This window comes from Colossoma macropomum, unplaced genomic scaffold (assembly GCF_904425465.1).
Source record: "Colossoma macropomum unplaced genomic scaffold, Colossoma_macropomum, whole genome shotgun sequence".
NCBI classification, from domain to species: Eukaryota; Metazoa; Chordata; class Actinopteri; order Characiformes; family Serrasalmidae; genus Colossoma; species Colossoma macropomum.
Window position 1 is genome coordinate 18,374,378 of NW_023494801.1, and position 17,008 is coordinate 18,391,385.

At 39.5% G+C, this 17,008-nt stretch overlaps 1 protein-coding gene across 1 annotated transcript; it reads left to right on the forward strand.

Annotated features, from left to right (window-relative positions):
* The first annotated feature begins 1,312 nt into the window (after positions 1-1,312).
* On the forward strand, positions 1,313-13,889 carry farsa (phenylalanyl-tRNA synthetase subunit alpha). Its single transcript, XM_036589972.1, has 13 exons — positions 1,313-1,490; positions 2,130-2,267; positions 3,364-3,462; positions 3,584-3,702; positions 7,502-7,594; positions 8,992-9,120; positions 9,415-9,530; positions 10,383-10,467; positions 10,555-10,654; positions 10,786-10,954; positions 11,187-11,264; positions 11,738-11,852; positions 13,145-13,889. The coding sequence occupies exons 1-13, from the start codon at positions 1,344-1,346 to the stop codon at positions 13,248-13,250; spliced, it is 1,494 nt and encodes a 497-aa protein (XP_036445865.1). The 5' UTR covers positions 1,313-1,343; the 3' UTR covers positions 13,251-13,889.
* Positions 13,890-17,008: the final 3,119 nt, after the last annotated feature.

Sequence of the window (17,008 nt, forward strand, 5' to 3'; positions counted from 1 at the left end):
TTTGGTGTGATGGTTTGTGTGGGGTGTTTTGCTGAGGTTGCCTGTCCTCTGATGGCAGTTCAGTGCACTGCAGTGCTGGCTTGCTAGCTCACATGTACCAGTGTTTGTATTTCGCTTTCTTGATGACCTTGTAATTCAGAGGATGACATTCGGAGGAAAAGCTCTGCCACAGGGCACAACAGGACTGATTACCTAAAATCCAATCTCATTCCTCCATAGAGAAATCAGCTTTCCTCATGTGGTGTGATGAGGTCGCTCAAGTCGTTTTTTATTGCTAAAAAATAAATGAATAATAATAAAAATGATAGCTTTAGTTCAGTGACACTGTATGTCTGTGAGTGTGTCTTTGATGCTGAAAGAGTAAGAAAATGATAGTAGCATATAAATGTTAGATAGAATACTTTTCCTTCTGCCCTCTGCTCATCACACATACAGAGGCACAGCCAGCAACATGAGATGGACGAAATGCTCTAAAACGACAGGTCATAAGGAGCTATTTCACCCCACCATACTGAGCCCCTAAGCTGATATTGTGATTATAAGGCGTGGCCACGAATTAATATATTGAGGCCACAAGTTAGGTTTCTTACATTTCGTGTCCACAGTATATTAATTGTGGCCTCAGTATTGTTATTTGTGTTCTCAGTAATTTGTGGCCTCAATATTGTGGCGTCCTGCCACTGATGTGCTGTAGGGGTGCGGGAGGCGTGGCCATGCCAAGCGGTAGGACAGAGACTTGAATGTATTCTTTTATTGTTGCTGTGGACGTTACTGGTGCAGCAGCGTTGGTTGTCTTATTTTGTGTTGGGTTGTGGGGTAGTTGGGTAAGTTCCTAGTATAAAGGAGAGTTGTGTGGTTGGAAGTAACCTCCCTGCTTCCTGAGGGCATCAGATAGCGCTGAGTGGCGGTTTTTGCCACCTGCTCAATAAAAGAGCATTATCCTTTAAACTGCAATGTTTTCCCCATCTTTCTCGTTGGCGCTACAATATTGTAAATTGTGGTCTGAGTATATTAATTTGTGTCCATGCTTTATTTACAAAACAAGCACATTGTCACCTTAGGGCCAGTAGTCAGTATACATGTCAGCTTGTTTGATAGCCTAATAATGCAAGAAGAATCCTGCTACCCCACCCTACAGATAGAAGTATCAGAATACTAGCTTTGGTATTACTGGGTATAACATGGAAAAAATGTGGTAGCGTCGCTCTTCTCTGGTTGTTGGTAACACAGAAACTTACGGTAAATGACTGCGGTCGTCGTTGCCCTTCTACAGTGCTGTTTAGGGTAGTCAGCGCCACAGACGTCACTTCCGCTTTCTTTCAGCAAGGCGAGCAGCGCTGAGCATGGCGGACAGCGGGCTGTTAGAGTCGGTTTTACGGCTTGTGGAGAAGGTAGACGGCGGCGTTGACAGTCAGGATGTGGCCGGTAGTCTCAGCGTGGACCACCAAGTGGTCGTCGGGGCCGTAAAGAGCCTGCAGGCCCTCGGAGAGGTGAGTTCTCCCTCCGGCTCTGAAGGGAGATGCTAGGCTAACTGGAGCTCACTCGCTCCGGGTGGACTGATGCAACAGCAGCGCAAATGTGATTCATCCGCTGCGCGCTGTTGGAGGAAATAAGCTTTAATTCATAAAAATATGGGCAGTGTGCGGTCTGTACGTGAAGGATACTGGACACTGGATATCTGTAACAGACACGGTGTTAACTGCGAATTGTGAAAAGTGTTTGCTGCTGAATGAATGACGGCGGTTTGTGTTTTAAGCAGATTTACAAGTCATCTTCAGTGGCGTCAGTATGATAGCTGAAATGTCGAATGTTATTTACATTGACGTGTACTATGTGCCCAAAAGTGTCCAGACAGCCTTTCTATTCAGTAAAATCCATTAATTCTGACAAAGGCGTTTAGTTGCGCACACACAGCTGTAGTCTTCATATCATTGTCAGTAGAGTGGGACACTCAGGAGCCGCTGCACATGAGTCTCTGATCCAGCATCAGTACCTGAGCTCACTGAAGCTCCACAGATCCTCCCTGTGGATGAGGGATGGGAGGAGCGAATGTGTGTATACTGTTATGTTTTGTGACTGCAATAACCTGACCATCGCATCTAGCTTATCTCTTTATCTGATGTCCACAGGTTATAGAGGCGACACAGCGTTCTTCCAAGCACTGGGAAGTGACTGGAGAGGGAAGTGAGATACTTGAGCAGGGAAGCCATGAGGCCAGAGTTTTTAACGCCATCCCAGAAGAGGGTCTGCCCCAGAGCGAGCTCATGGTGAGAAAGAGGAAAAGCTTGTTTAAGCAGTCGTGACATCTGTAATTGGCTCTCTGAGCTGGGCTATCTAGGTTTAGTTGACTATGATTCTGAAAAGCTTGGGGAGCATTCAGCCTCTTCCACCCTGGGATTCTCAGATCTTTCCAAAAGGCTTATTGGCCCTGTTAAAGATGTGAGGTATATTAGTACAGTTAAATTAGTAATGTATGCTAAAGTAAAAGTTCTTATATCCATTGATTACATTTATACCAAAGGGCTTCATATCAGGACCGTGAATCCAGTTTTGGTTCTAAATTTTGTAATCAAACTATTGACGTAACTTATTTGACGCCTACCAGCAATTACCAAATCCAGGACTGGAAACTGGATTCAAGGTCCTGATTCAAAAATGTCTGAAACATGCTTAAGTAAGTACGGTTCAGAAGTAATGAATGAAAGTAATCTTATCAAAGAATCAATTCAAAAAATAAATAACATTTGTGTATGAAAATGAAAAAATTAAGCATTGCTACATCTGTTGTAAATGTGCCTACTTCACGTTCTCCAACTGTGATGCCACAATATAGGGCTGGGTGATATGGAAGAAATAGCATCAAAATACTCAAACATTTTTATGATACACTATACATATCACAATATTTTGACAGTGACAAAATGTGCCACTAGTGCCACATTTAAAAACTTTGAATATAATGATTGGTATTTAATCATTTCACATAGTGCACTGCATTAAATTCGGTTAAACAGGACTGATTATGTTCTCTTTCTAATGAAACATGCAGTTGTTCATTGTTCTTTAAATTCTGGCGATGACCATGGTATGCTCAGTGTTGAGGGAGTTCCCAGTGTTGTAAAACACATTTACACAATGCTGCTGGGTACTGTAGTGAGGGAACACTGATGGAGGGAAACGCAGGAAAGATATAAAACATGAACCCTGTCAAACTGATGAAAGGCTGAGAGAGACAGTGCTGCACCTCAGAGATTCTGCACCTCAGAATACTACATAATGTGACAAATAACATATTTAATGCTAGTTCTAGGCTGGAATCCCCTTTTAAGTGCTTGTAACTTAAATGTGCTTCTTGTCCTCTAGAAACTTCCCAGTGGTAAAGTGGGCTTCAGTAAGGCCATGTCCAACAAATGGATTCGTCTGGATAAAGGTCATGAAGGAGGACCTCGTGTTTTCAGAATGGTGGGTTTCTGCATTAATATACAGTTCAAGTAAATTGAAGACGCACCTAATCCAACTCGAATTCTCAGTCTTATGGTCATTGAGACACATTTGCCAGTGTTTTACCGTTGCTGTCCTGCAGGTGAACAGCATTGAGGACACTGTGAGGGAGAAGCTGCAGCAGGTGAAGAACGGCCAGTCTTCTCAGCTGGAGGAGAAGGAGAAGAATGAGCTGAAGAAACGAAAACTTCTCACAGAAGTGTAAGAAGTGCATTTGTTGTTTTACAGCTGGTTATTGTAGCTTTGAAACCAGCATCTTTAATAGAAATGTTTTCTGGGAGACTTTTGGAACATTATCTAAAGCAGGGATGCTCATCTCTGGTCTTGGAGGGTTGGTGTCTAAGCTTGAAAAAAAAAAAATAAATCGCTCTGTTGTTGGTTTTAATCAGTTTGATTTATATTACTTATCAGAAGCATGCAAGTTAGAGAAACTGAGTCATTTGAGTTGTTGCAGTGAAATTAAGTGAGTTCTCAGATTTAGTTCATAAGTGTTTGTTTGTTTGGTCAGTGTAATCTAGTTGAGTAAAACTCAGTGTCTTTCCCATTGGCTCCTGGTATCCTCTATTTGCATTTTGTTTTACTTGTTTAACTCACCCTTCTTGTGTTGTTTTTCCCCTGGGCTCCGCAGTTAACAGTCTAGCCATTTTGTTGTTAGCTGTAAGTTCCCATGTAACCTGCTGAGCGTGATTCTACAACAGCTCAGTTGCAAAGTAATAATTCAATGAAATTATGTACATTAACTTAAACCTAATAAATTTATGTTCTTTTCAACTTAATTTAGTGCATATCACTCAACTTAGCATCTTAAACGCTACTTAATACAGTTGCATAGGACCACTTGACATTTTTAAATAAATCCAACATTTCATTTTATACTATTTTATATATTCATTTAATACTTAAAGATAATCAGTAATGTTATATAATAAAATAAAATAATATTTACTTGAAGTTGTGAAGCACATATTAATCAAATATCTTAACTACTTAACACAGTTGTGTGAACGTGTTACTTGGAAGCAACATTTTAAAGTAAATCCAATATTTCATTTTTTGAGTGTAGCACAGTTTGGTGATTCTCCTACTCAAACACAGCCACTAAAACATGCATTTAGCAAGAGTTAAGTTGAATTGTGGGTTGAATCAGGTGTGTTTGAGTAGGGGAACTGCGAGGGTAATCACCAAACTGGGCAGGACACCGACCCTCCAGAGTTATGCACCTCTAATCTAAAGCAAAATTAAATCAAAACCATTGAATATATCTCCACTCCTTCATATTATTAAGCAAACATTGATCATTTCCAGTGGCTGTGGTGCTTATTGTGGAAAGTTTATGCATTTGGGATCTGATTGCAAAGGAGTGTAGTGCTGACAGTGTCATGTTTTACTTTGTCTTTGCTATGTTTTTACATCCTACGGCCAGCAGGTGGCACTAAATGCCTTTTGCTAGTTTAAATGGCACTCAACCTTTTTTAGTACACAATGCACACACGCAATTCAGTTCAAAGCGTCTGCACAATTCTGTGCATTTCTGTGTTTGTGTGGGCCACATCGTATTCAGCAAAGGCTCAAATTCAGAAAACTGTCCTAAAGAATGTCCATGGGCATACTGAATCCCACCTGTTTGCAAAGGATTATGTTTGTTATGTGTAAATTTGCTCAATAGTTTCCTCCAGAATGTGATATAATGCTATAGACAACTCCATTTGTCTAGACGTATCATTCATTAAGTATTGAGATTCTAGAAAAAGTAAGAACAAAAACCCCACGAAAAATAATTGGAACAAAAATAATTGATGAGGGATTTCTAAGTTGTTTTACAGTAAGAGATGCTGCTGTTGACATTGTTGCTTTTGTTGGTGGTATTATGCAATAGCCTCTGTAGGCAATTTAATTGAATATTATTAAAATATTAATAATCTTTTGTATATAATAAAATATAATAAAATGAACGTATATATACAATCCGTTACTGAAAAACAAAGGTGTCTGTTGCTGTAGAGACCAGCATGCTTGTTGTACATGACTTGTATGATAAGTCTGGACCTCTCAGAATGTAAACATCACATTTATAAATATTTTGTCAATCAGAAATCTTTAAGCCTTCGCTGCATTAAGCCTCTCCTTTTGCTTTTGGAACTGTGTGCAAAAGAGATTTCAGCAATAGCCAAGTCATTTGGATCAAGTGGCATTAAGATAAAAACAAATGAGATTTAATGTACTACAAAAAAGAACGTTATGTAATCTGATTGTACTTTTTAACCTTTGCAGCAATTTACAAATGGGTTACACTGTGCTTTAGCTTAGCCTCTTGATTCTGTGGCTGTTGCACGCATCCTTATTTCTAGTGTGAGTTTCTTTAGCTTTAAAAGAGCAGCAATGTTTGTATTCATTATAAGGGCACAGTAGAGATGGCCCGGCCCTACCTGCCATAGTAAATGCCATTGTGTGTGTAGGTGTGGCCTAAATGGCTGGGCTCCAGCTGAGGAGCTTTGGCCGGCATTAGTGAATCATTTTTTAATATCACAAATGGATGTGGCGTCGTGCACATTAGGGGCCGTGAGCGTTCAGACATGTAGCCTAGCCGATTGCTCTTTAGATCCAGTTTGTTCACATGATAACTGATCGCTGTCTTACATCAGTGCTCTGTCTTTGAGCTAAACCCCTCTCAAAGGAATGAGGATTGAGCTTTGAATGCGCTGTCTGATGTGCAGCATTAGGATTAGGAGACTTAGCTGGACATTTTCTGATGTTTATTGGAAGCATTTGGGTTTTCCTGTTCTTAGCGTGTGTTATGAACTCTCTGAGGATTGGCTTTAACGTTGATGATCTCATAGGTTTCATACAGAGTTTAGATACAGTACTGTGCAAAAGCCAGAGACCACCCTTCATTTATTTAATTTCTGGTCAAAGCAGCCATTAAATATTTATTAGTTAGTCATTATCAGGATATTTTTCTGAGGGGATTAAATATAAAATAATCCAGGAAGGGAAAGGCATAATATAATAAATGAAAAAACAGGAGTTTCCAGAACTGGAGAAAATGGGACTCCTAAAAATCTTGCAAGATCTGGTAGACCACCTGAATTTACACCATCAGATTAACAGTACTTTAAGCTTTCGTCTTTGAGAGATCTGAGAAAATCGAGCTCCACTCTTGCTTCGGATCTGAAAACCTTTACAGGTGTTTCTGTCCATCCTTCCACTGTGAGAAAACTCAGCACTATGAGTCTGAAAGGATGTGTAGCTGTCAAGAAGCCCTCACTGAGAAAAGGAAATAGATTGAAAGAAGAAATTTGCAAATCAAATCAGAGAAGCTGCTGGTGCTTTCAGAACAATAGACTGACCACCCCAGAGTCCAGATCTCAACATCACTGAATGTGTTTAGGATAACTTGGATTGTGAGAAGCAGAAAATGCCACTAAGTTCTAAGACTAAACTTTGGAGGTGTGAAAAATATCCCTGGAGGTTTTTGTAAAAAACTGAAAGCAAGTCTTCTGACAAGAATCTGAGCTGTAATTAAAGCAAAAATGGACACACAAGTATTTAAAAATTATATTATTTGTAGTTTTTTGTAAATGGCCATTTTGTCTGGAAATTAAGTAAATAAAGAGTGGTCTCTGGCTTTTGCATAGTACTGTAATTTACTGTGACTTCATAAACTTCAAGTTTTTACATACACCTTCGGTAGGTATTCTGAATGATTTTAAATAGAATGAGGGAAAGACTTCAGGAGCTTGTAAAATTTCCTAAACATGCTCTTAGCTGGATATTTGACACTGGCAAACCAAATGAACCACATCTTGGCAGATAATGTATGCTGATTGTGATAGGAGTCTTAGAGCTCCGGTTTCCATTTTAAATCTATGGGACAGTGTGTGAGCTCTCAGTGAGTTTCTCAGTAATAAATTGTTATCTGAAATTTTAGGAAAACACTGATTGAAATCAGCTTCAGCTTTCAGGATAAATGTTTGTGATGTTTCCTGTTTGTTGATTTCAGTACGGTCAAGTCCTACTGGATCACCAAGGGCAGCAACTTCAGCACCACCATCACCAAACAGGAAACAGAACTCACTCCAGAGATGATCGCCAGGTGAGCCGCCACTTCACATACACTCACAGGGTCCTGTTACACCACCATGTTCAAGGCTGTTACGATAGCATGAGATCCTTTCTGCTGATTACTTTTTAAACGGGGGATGTCATCAGATTAATGGAAATTAATTTTCATAGAATTTAATACAAACTAACCACCCATATTATATCAAGCCCTTACCCTGCTTACCCCAGCTATTGTGATGTGAAGTCTTGAATGAACTTCATTACTTAATGATGCTTGTATTGTCCTCACTGTCTTTGCGTTTTGCTGTTTGGTGCACTACTAAGTAATTTGAAGATATTCTATACTGGACTGATTGGAGTAGCTGTCCGATGTTTGGTAATGGCGGTAATGAAAGGGGAAAAAATGTTTGGCATAATTCAAACAGTAATTCGGAGTAGTTTGGTATAGAATGATGAATTATAGAGAAATGACCTGGATTTCTTTAGGATGCTGGTGATAGGAGCCAGGGTTCATGATGTCTTCGGTGCAGGCATAGCCATTTTATTTGCAATCCGAAATGAGCTGTGAACCTGAACATGTTCTGAGGTTTTTTATATGTAATATTGATAATGGTAAATTATCAATATTAGTGGTAAATTCAAAAAGAACGTTTTCTTTGAAGATCATTTTTGCCTTACAACTCCGTTTTGTACCTCCCCCATTTTTAAAAATATATTTTAAGTCAAAACTTTCATGAAACAATGTCTCAGACACCAGGCAGTTCATTTGTAACCATTTCATGTAATAAACAATTCTAGTTCTTATTACCACCACTGTGAGCATTTCTGACTCTTACGTTTCTCTAGACTGGCATATTTCACATCAAAACACTGTAAATGACACTGTTTACATTTTAACCATTTCATTATGTAGACATTTAGAAACTTTGGTGTAATTGCCTTTTTATTTGTCTATTTATTTACTTATTCTTTTTTGGTTTGTTTTTGTATCCTTTGTGAGAGTGGTTCTCACTTGGATTCATCTGTTTTTGCCACAAACACCTGCTCATTGTCTGTTCACATTTAGGCTAATTGCAGCCTCGTCATGTTTGTCCTGGCCGGCGGGTACCCTGAACTCAGCTTTACCCAGGATGCCACTGTACAGGGATGACCATGGCCATGTCCAGGTCAGCCTGTTCCAGAACCTGATGGCTGGATTGGTTCATTAACTTGTCAAATTAAAAAGACACCGCCAGTTCTAATATCACAACGGACCATTTGGCAGCTTTTGATTGCAGCTGTTGCTCAAACCTACGAGCTCACGAGCGCCGTCCATAAAAGTGAAATAAGGCTCTCAGTGTGGGAGCTGCTGTTCTTGGTTGTATGTGAAGCAGTGTTAAAGGTTTAACTGAAATTCAGGTCTGACATGCATATATCTCTTTGCTGCAGTGGGAGCTGGAGGGAGAAGAAGTTTAAGCCCTATAACTTTGAGGCAATGGGCGTGGCTCCAGACTCGGGCCACCTGCACCCTCTGATGAAGGTGCGGACACAGTTCAGACAGATCTTCCTGGAGATGGGGTCAGTTCCTTTCACCTTTCACAGCTCTTATTAATTCTACACGGTTTATCTTCTGATGCATGTGGTGAAGCCCGAACACAGCCCTTCAAACAAGGAGCTCTTCTTTTTTTTCTCCAGTTAATTTGAGAAAACTAGAATTTTCAGCAGCAAATGCTTCCTTGTCACACTTTTTACACCAGCTCTGTTCAAGTCATCAGTTGTCTGATTTATCAGGCCTCTTGGTCATTACTTGTTGTGGTCTTTTTTGATATTCTTGAAATCTCATAGAGAATTGCTGTGTGCCTCCTGTTGTAGGTTCACTGAGATGCCCACCAATAACTTTATTGAGAGTTCTTTCTGGAACTTTGACTCTCTTTTCCAACCCCAGCAGCATCCGGCTAGAGACCAGCACGACACTTTCTTCTTGTCCGGTAAGAAACCTCAACCTCTTTGACTGTGTTTAAATAATGATGATGAGGATTTGCTATAGGGCTGCATGACATGGACATAAAATGTGATATTTAATAAAACTATAGCATATCACAGTGATGATTAAGAAGTGATCAATTATGAGTAAAATAATGTGCCTCTGACTAGCTAATTTTTTGCTACATTAACAGAAATCTAACAAACCTCTCATTTAAGTAGATAGCAAAAATAATTGCATCACCATTTCACCACATATAATAAATGAATATAATGAAATATCAGTGGGTGCTTATATCAGAACTGCAAGCACATTTTTTTTGCACAGTGTAAGACTGAAAAACAGTCGACATTCCCTAAACGCAAAAACAAATAAATATATTGTTACCTTTTTTTTAATATAAGCTTATAAAAAAAAAAAACAAGAAATTTAATTCCTATGCAGAAGCTGTCACTGCTTTTACACACAACACTGAGAGTGAGAATAGTCGTCATGTATAAGGTATTTTACTGGCTAGTATCTCAAGAAAGAGTAGTTTTTGAGCTGTACATGTGTTTGTTTTTATAGTTGCCTGTTTAGCTGAATGCTAACTTGCTCTGTATGTGGGAGAGCAGGGTTCGAGCCCAGCACAGGGATGCACTTGTTTGGCTTGTATCGCTGCGTACCGCCAATGTATTTGCTTTGCTCTCGCTCTGCGTGTTAGGTAATCTGATCTGTCATCAGAGCACTAGAAAATGTGTTTATCGCAGAAACTTGATTGCATTAAGGATAATAATATCAGGCACCCCGATTTGCTAGTTGATAACTTGATAATTCGGTACTTGTTTGAGGTGTTAAAGTTTGTCTCGTGTTTCAGATCCAGCACTGGCTCATGAGTTTCCCCCAGACTACCTGGAAAGGGTGAAAAAGGTCCACTCTGAAGGAGGTTATGGATCACAGGGGTGAGATACTTGCCTCACACACAGACATGCATGAACACTCCTTATTAGAACATACATATTTACTCTTTTTTTTTATGTCTGGTTCAGGTACAAGTATGACTGGAAGATTGAAGAAGCTCAGAAGAACATCCTCCGCACACACACCACAGCTGTGAGCGCACGCATGCTCTACAAACTAGCACAGCAGGTAAACACAAACATTCCCATTCTTTCTTTTGCTCAGGCTCGACTGTTCATGGAATTGTGCACCACAGCTTACTAAAACACTCATTCCATGTTGGGAAATTTAGATGTTGATTTGTTTTCCTCCTCTTTCAGGAAAAGTTTACACCAGTGAAGTACTTCTCTATAGACAGAGTGTTCCGCAACGAGACCCTGGATGCCACTCACCTGGCTGAGTTTCACCAAATTGAGGGTGTGGTGGCTGACTATGGCCTTACCCTGGGTGACCTAATGGGGGTTCTACACCAGTTCTTTACAAAACTGGGTGAGGTTTCCTCTCCTTCCTTCCTTCTCTCTGATTAGCTGCACATTAAATATCAAGGAGAAATTCATAGAATTCATATCAGTTGAACTTGTTTAGCCACAGTGTTGGCTTTCAGGTAAGCTGTCAGGTCCCAAGCTTTTTATTCAGCAAAATGAACTACGTTGGAGCTGTATACTTATATTCGAATGATGCTGTACAAAGTTGTTTATTATTAGTATTACTTGTTTTTCAGGAATCACTAAATTGCGCTTCAAGCCTGCTTACAACCCTTACACTGAACCCAGCATGGAAGTGTTCAGTTATCATGAAGGTAAGCATGAGCGGAAGTAGAGTGCACTGATGCGGGAGTTGTGATTGGCAAATATCTGATTTTTTTTTTTTCATGTACATAAAAGCTGCTGATACATTAACATTCATAAAATGTAAAATAAATGGTGGTTTTAGATCTACCTAGATTAGCATTATGAGAAAAGAGCAGTATTTGTAGTGGGTTAAAAATACAGTAAAATTAGTAAAACACTGACATTTTATCACAGCAGCCCAGCGTCGCTTAAACTTTCCTATTTTCTCAAGTAACATGAATACATCATGGTAAATGTTTGAAATACTAAAATATCAAATCTAAACATCTGTGTGATGTACATATATTTTTTACCATGTGATTACAATATCTTTAACTCATTAAAAATCAAGTTGAGTCTTGATCTCAGAATTGCATCATTTGCTTGTTCATTCTTCCTTCCATTGTTCTTGTGCTCCCATTGTGCTCATACTCTCTCTCAGGGCTGAGGAAATGGGTGGAGGTCGGTAACTCTGGGGTTTTCAGGCCTGAGATGCTGCTGCCCATGGGTTTGCCAGAGGGAGTGTCTGTCATTGCCTGGGGGCTGTCCTTAGAGCGGTAAGTGGATGTCCAGTTCTGGCAACCATTGGTATTGCAGTGACTGATTCTCAACTCCAGTCCTGCAGTTTTAAAGTTCAAGGGAGAACAGAGTAAATAGTAAAAAATATCTGTGTGACACCAGCTAGTTATTCTTCTTGGTTAGGTTTTGCTTGGTTGTTGGTTTTTGTGCAGTAAGTTTCTCTGACTCTGAGAGACCATGGGAAACACATTTTTGTTAAAGCTGTGTGGGTGAGACAAACCACATCAACCTTGTGATTGATGAAGGTGGTAATGCTTATTTAAGCATTAACCAAAATTAGGGCCGTCCAGCACACATTGAAAAGGGAGAACTTTTGGGTAAATACGTTGGTTATTTATTGAACATTAGACCAGTATTCATTGGGTATACAAAAAGTCATCAGAGCACTAGAAAATGTGTTGCTTCTGCCTGCGTCTGCCAGCCGGGCAGGGGTCGGGATAACATCTGGTTCTTTCTAGCTGTGCATGTTTCCACACAGCCCCACACACTCCTACTGTTTGCCCTACTTTTTGAAATGCTTTAGGCTGGGATTATGTTTGCTTATAGCTGACTTAAATGATAGGAAGATAATCCAGGACAAGTTACTTATTTAATTTATTTGTTTGGCCTACAGTAGATTAGGAGTTACTTTAAAGCTGTAATAAACTTTGTTTTTTCATTTGCATTGATGGGGTGTGTACTCTAAAGGGCTTAGTGTAGTGATTGCTTTGACATATATGGAAGGACACACAAGGTTACTGTTGTCTGTTTTTGACCTTATTACTTGCCCAATAATTTATAAGCCATTTCATTTTTTTTAAAAATATTTGGTACAGCTAGCCTTTGCCATTATTACAGCTATTATACTTTTTGGGAGGCTTGCTTTCATTTTTTTTTTTCCACACTTCCAAAGTTCAGTCTTAGAAATTGGTTGCATTTCCTGCTTCTTGCAATCCAAGTAATTCCAAACACATTCAGTGATGCTGAGGTCTGAAATCTAGGGTGGTCAGTCTGCCAGGTCTTTAGGAGTCCCATTTACTCTGCATCTTTTAACTCCAGCTCCAACGCTTGTTTTTTCACAAATTTTCCTTTGACTTTCTGCTTCCTTACGCAAGTAAATTATTTTGTATGTAATCTCCTAAGAAATGTCTCCAGAAAAATGAATTGACTAGAAATTAAATAAATGAAGGGTGGTCTCTGACTTTTGAGCAGTACTGTATATCTGTCAGTACTATGTGTTAGTGTAAGTTAAATGAAAGCTTACTGTCTGCACTCTTTCCTGCTCCCACAGGCCCACCATGATCAAGTATGGCATCAACAACATCCGTGAGCTAGTGGGGCACAAAGTGAACCTGCAGATGGTTTATGACAGTCCGGTGTGTCGCCTGGACTCTTAAGTTGTACTCAGGGACCCTCACAGGCAGGCTAGCAGCCAAATAAAAAAAAGCCTGTCCCATCAGGACCCTTTCATATTCAGACCTCATGGATTCGTCAAAGCATTCTGGATTGGTCCACATTGTTATGCTCTGTGTAAGCCTCACTAATAACGCACACTCTACTGAAGTCCTCTGTCCATGTCTCAGTGATAAAGGGTCAGACAGACATCTATGATGGAAAGACAATAGAGTTGAGAGATAAATGTTTTGGAGGTGGATGCTTGTCTTTTTTATGCAGGATGGTGTATTTCCATTGTTACGGCATGCTTTTGGTTAGCTGGAACTGGCGGCTATAAAATAGTCATATTTTATCCTTATACAGGTGGACTGTTCGAACCAAAAGATCTGCATGTTTTCTGAGCTGTTATAACTCACTAATTTAGTTCATATTCTCACATGACCCTGTCGGTTGGGACTTTCAACAGTCTGATTCATTTATTACTGACCAAGCCATTATATATAATGGTTTTCTGCTGTTGTGTATCACAGAAAACATCTTCTCATGCTTCTGGCTTATCTTCACAACTCAAAATGCAACTGAACCATCTTAAAGGGAATTATTCTGACTGTAGAAATGATAAATTAAATATTTGAAATGATCTGTGTCAGATTAAACAGTGTGTTAAATCTGGTTTTGCTCTTCTGCAGAGGGTAACACAAGCTAAATTTCTGTCTAAATTACAAGTGATAAAATGAAAATGCATAAAAAAATGTGATCTTTGCTGGCCAAGAGCTTTCATCGCATTAGCGATAAAAATGCTTTACATATTTACATCATTTCCTGAAAAAAAAAAATGTTACACAGTTTTGGTTTATCGATAAATTGGCCTATCACAATCACTACACATTAGTTCTCTGCCGTACTGCTGTTTGAGCACTTTGCATTTAAAAAGACTGTGGCCTTTTCTGGACATCTCTCTCCGCTGCTAAAAATCAGCGTAACCGGTCACCAGCAAAGCTGGCAAATGTTGTTTTGGGTGCTTTTTAGTTATGGACGTTAACATACTGATCACCACCTAAACCAGGGCTCGGCAACATGCGGCTCCTCTGCTTCCCCATTGCGGCTCCACAGTAGGATTCGTTTTTTTAGGTAAAAAATAAAATAATCTTCCTTTGTAGTAAAATAAAGGAATAAAGTTAATGAGTTAATGTAGCTAATATTTGCTAGTTCACCAACCTTTAACCCTGAAGACTGGCACACAGACTGCTGGTCGCCATAGCAACGCAGTCTCGCCTGGCTAGTGGCTAACGAAACGACAAATAGAAAGATTTAAGACGGAACATCGATAATTTGGAGATGAATGGACGTATTTGCATTTATAAGCATTCAGCTGGTTTCGTGATACATTTAATCTGCAATGAGAAACTGTCAAACACTAGAAAGTCAAGAAGCTGTAGTCAGCTTCACATTCGCCAGCTTCTTGTTAGAATTTTCCTGTTCCACCTTAAATGGTGCAGCAGTTACATTCAGGCACCATTTAAGGTGGAATGGGAAATTGTGAATGAGAAGATGACTTCAGCCTCATAAAAAGTCAAATGTTGAGACTTTTACTAGAAACTGTTCTACTTCTGTGGAGAAGTGTCCTGCCGGAGATGCGAGAAAAGAGGCTATAGCTAAGCTAAAGCTTAAAGCAGAGTAACGTAAAGTCTGCGTTTTCGTTTTGGTAGCCTATACTAGGACATTAACACATATTGGGACATATTTACAACCAAGATGGTAAAATGGACATGAAATGCTGTGGCTCCCAAGGTGGCTAAATCAATATATGATGTGTTTTGGATGCTGATATGCTGGTCAACCAGCAAGACCATCACTGGACCAGCATAAGCTGGTTTAGACCAGTATGGACTGCATGCTGGTCTGTGCAGTTTTTTCAGCAGGGTCTGTAAGAGCTGAAAGGTGGCCTATTATTCCTGTTAAAAACGCTCTTGCCTCCCCCTCTCTCCACGGTGCTGTTAATGTCTGTTGTAAGAGGCGTGTGAGGGAAATCTGAGACATCACACCAATTTTCTGTATGAATGCGTTATTTTTCCTGAACAATATTTTTCTTTTTTGGTAGGTTTTGTCGGTTTTTGCTAAATTTCAGGTATCAACAGTTGCGCCCCCCCCACCCCCCCACCCCCCAAAGCTGAACAGAAATGTTTTAAACATTCATAAAATATTCTTATAAATATTAAATGTAGCCACTGTAGTGAAGTTCCATACCAGGCGTGTGTGTGTGTGTGTGTGTGTGTGTGTGTGTGTGTGTGTGTGCTTGTGCGAGATGTTCTCTTGATCTGAATGGAAATTCCAGGCGCTCAGCAGGTTGACCCAACTACTTACAGGTTATTTGTGTAATTCCAGTGAAGACACTGAGCTTAACTGTCACCCTCTAAATCTGTCAGACGGTCAGATGAAGGAGGAGGCTCAGTGTGTGTCCGTGACAGTGTTTATTTGTGTTTGAGAGATGTCAGTGTGTACAATACATAGTGTTTGTTCTAGTTGGTAGAAATCTAACTCGGACAAAGACCATGAGGTTCTCACATACAGTACTATGCAAAAATCCCAAGCACCTGAAAATATTATATTTAAAAAAAGTATTGAATTGGTATACTTAATAGACACTTGAGTACATTATATGGAAAAAACTGTTTAAATGGGGAATAGGCATGTTCTGCTTATTTTCCAAACTAAAATCAGTACTTTTGACATTAATGTGCCTGTTTTCAGTTTATCATTTCCAAGCAACTCCTCCAGGAAGCCTGGTATTATTTGTATTTTTTTTAATCTAATACAAAGCATTTATTCTAGTATGCTTATAGGTGTCTAAGGCTTTTGCACAGTGTACTGTATGTGACTGTTAGCTTTCACTATTCTGGCCCTGCATTTCCATGTTGTTACACCTTAGCGTTGGTCAGTGAAGGTAGTACCAAAAGCTTTACTCTGGGTTAGCCTTTGAATTTGTCAGTGCAAATAACAGTAGCTTTTTATGTTTTCCATATAGGCTACATGACGACTGCACTTCTTTCCATTTCTTCCGGAAGCTATTTAGTTCATCTGAGCAAATTCCTGTTCCATGTGGGCGCTTGGCTGGTCATTGACTTCCAAACGAGAGTCACTGATTGGCACGCAAATCCTTCAGCGAGCCAGTCATCAGTGCTGGGGATTGAGGGAATCCTCTGTGACGGTGAAGGATTAGGCCTTCGTCGTGTTTACTTAGTGACATGTCGTAACTTCTTAAGTCTTTCTGTTAAAGTAACCCACCCACATCATCTGAAAGTAACATCTTTAAACCACCTTTCCCGTGGTCCGGTCTGAACAGTGACTGGAAAGTTCTCTCAGTGCCAAGGCTTCAGAAACGGTTCATAACAAGAGCACAGGCAGTTAGTAAACCAGTTACCTAGAAAGCTATTTAATAATACTTCAAACAAACATGTACATGAAGTATTCATGGCATATTCATTAACAGTAACACTACATATTATTTTGAAACATCCATTAATGGAATTCATTACGGAGTAATGAACATAATGTTATGAATTGAAAACACTCAGGTATGTTCAGTGTGAACTATATAAGTAAATTAATATCTGTTCGGGGAATAAACAGCCTACAATGCTTTGCTCAAGGTAGGTTTACTACAGAGAGATTATGTTCTATTATTATTCGAATTGTTTGTCATTCAGCATTCATTTATTGATTTATAGAAAATTTATGCACAATATCTACTCCTATGTGA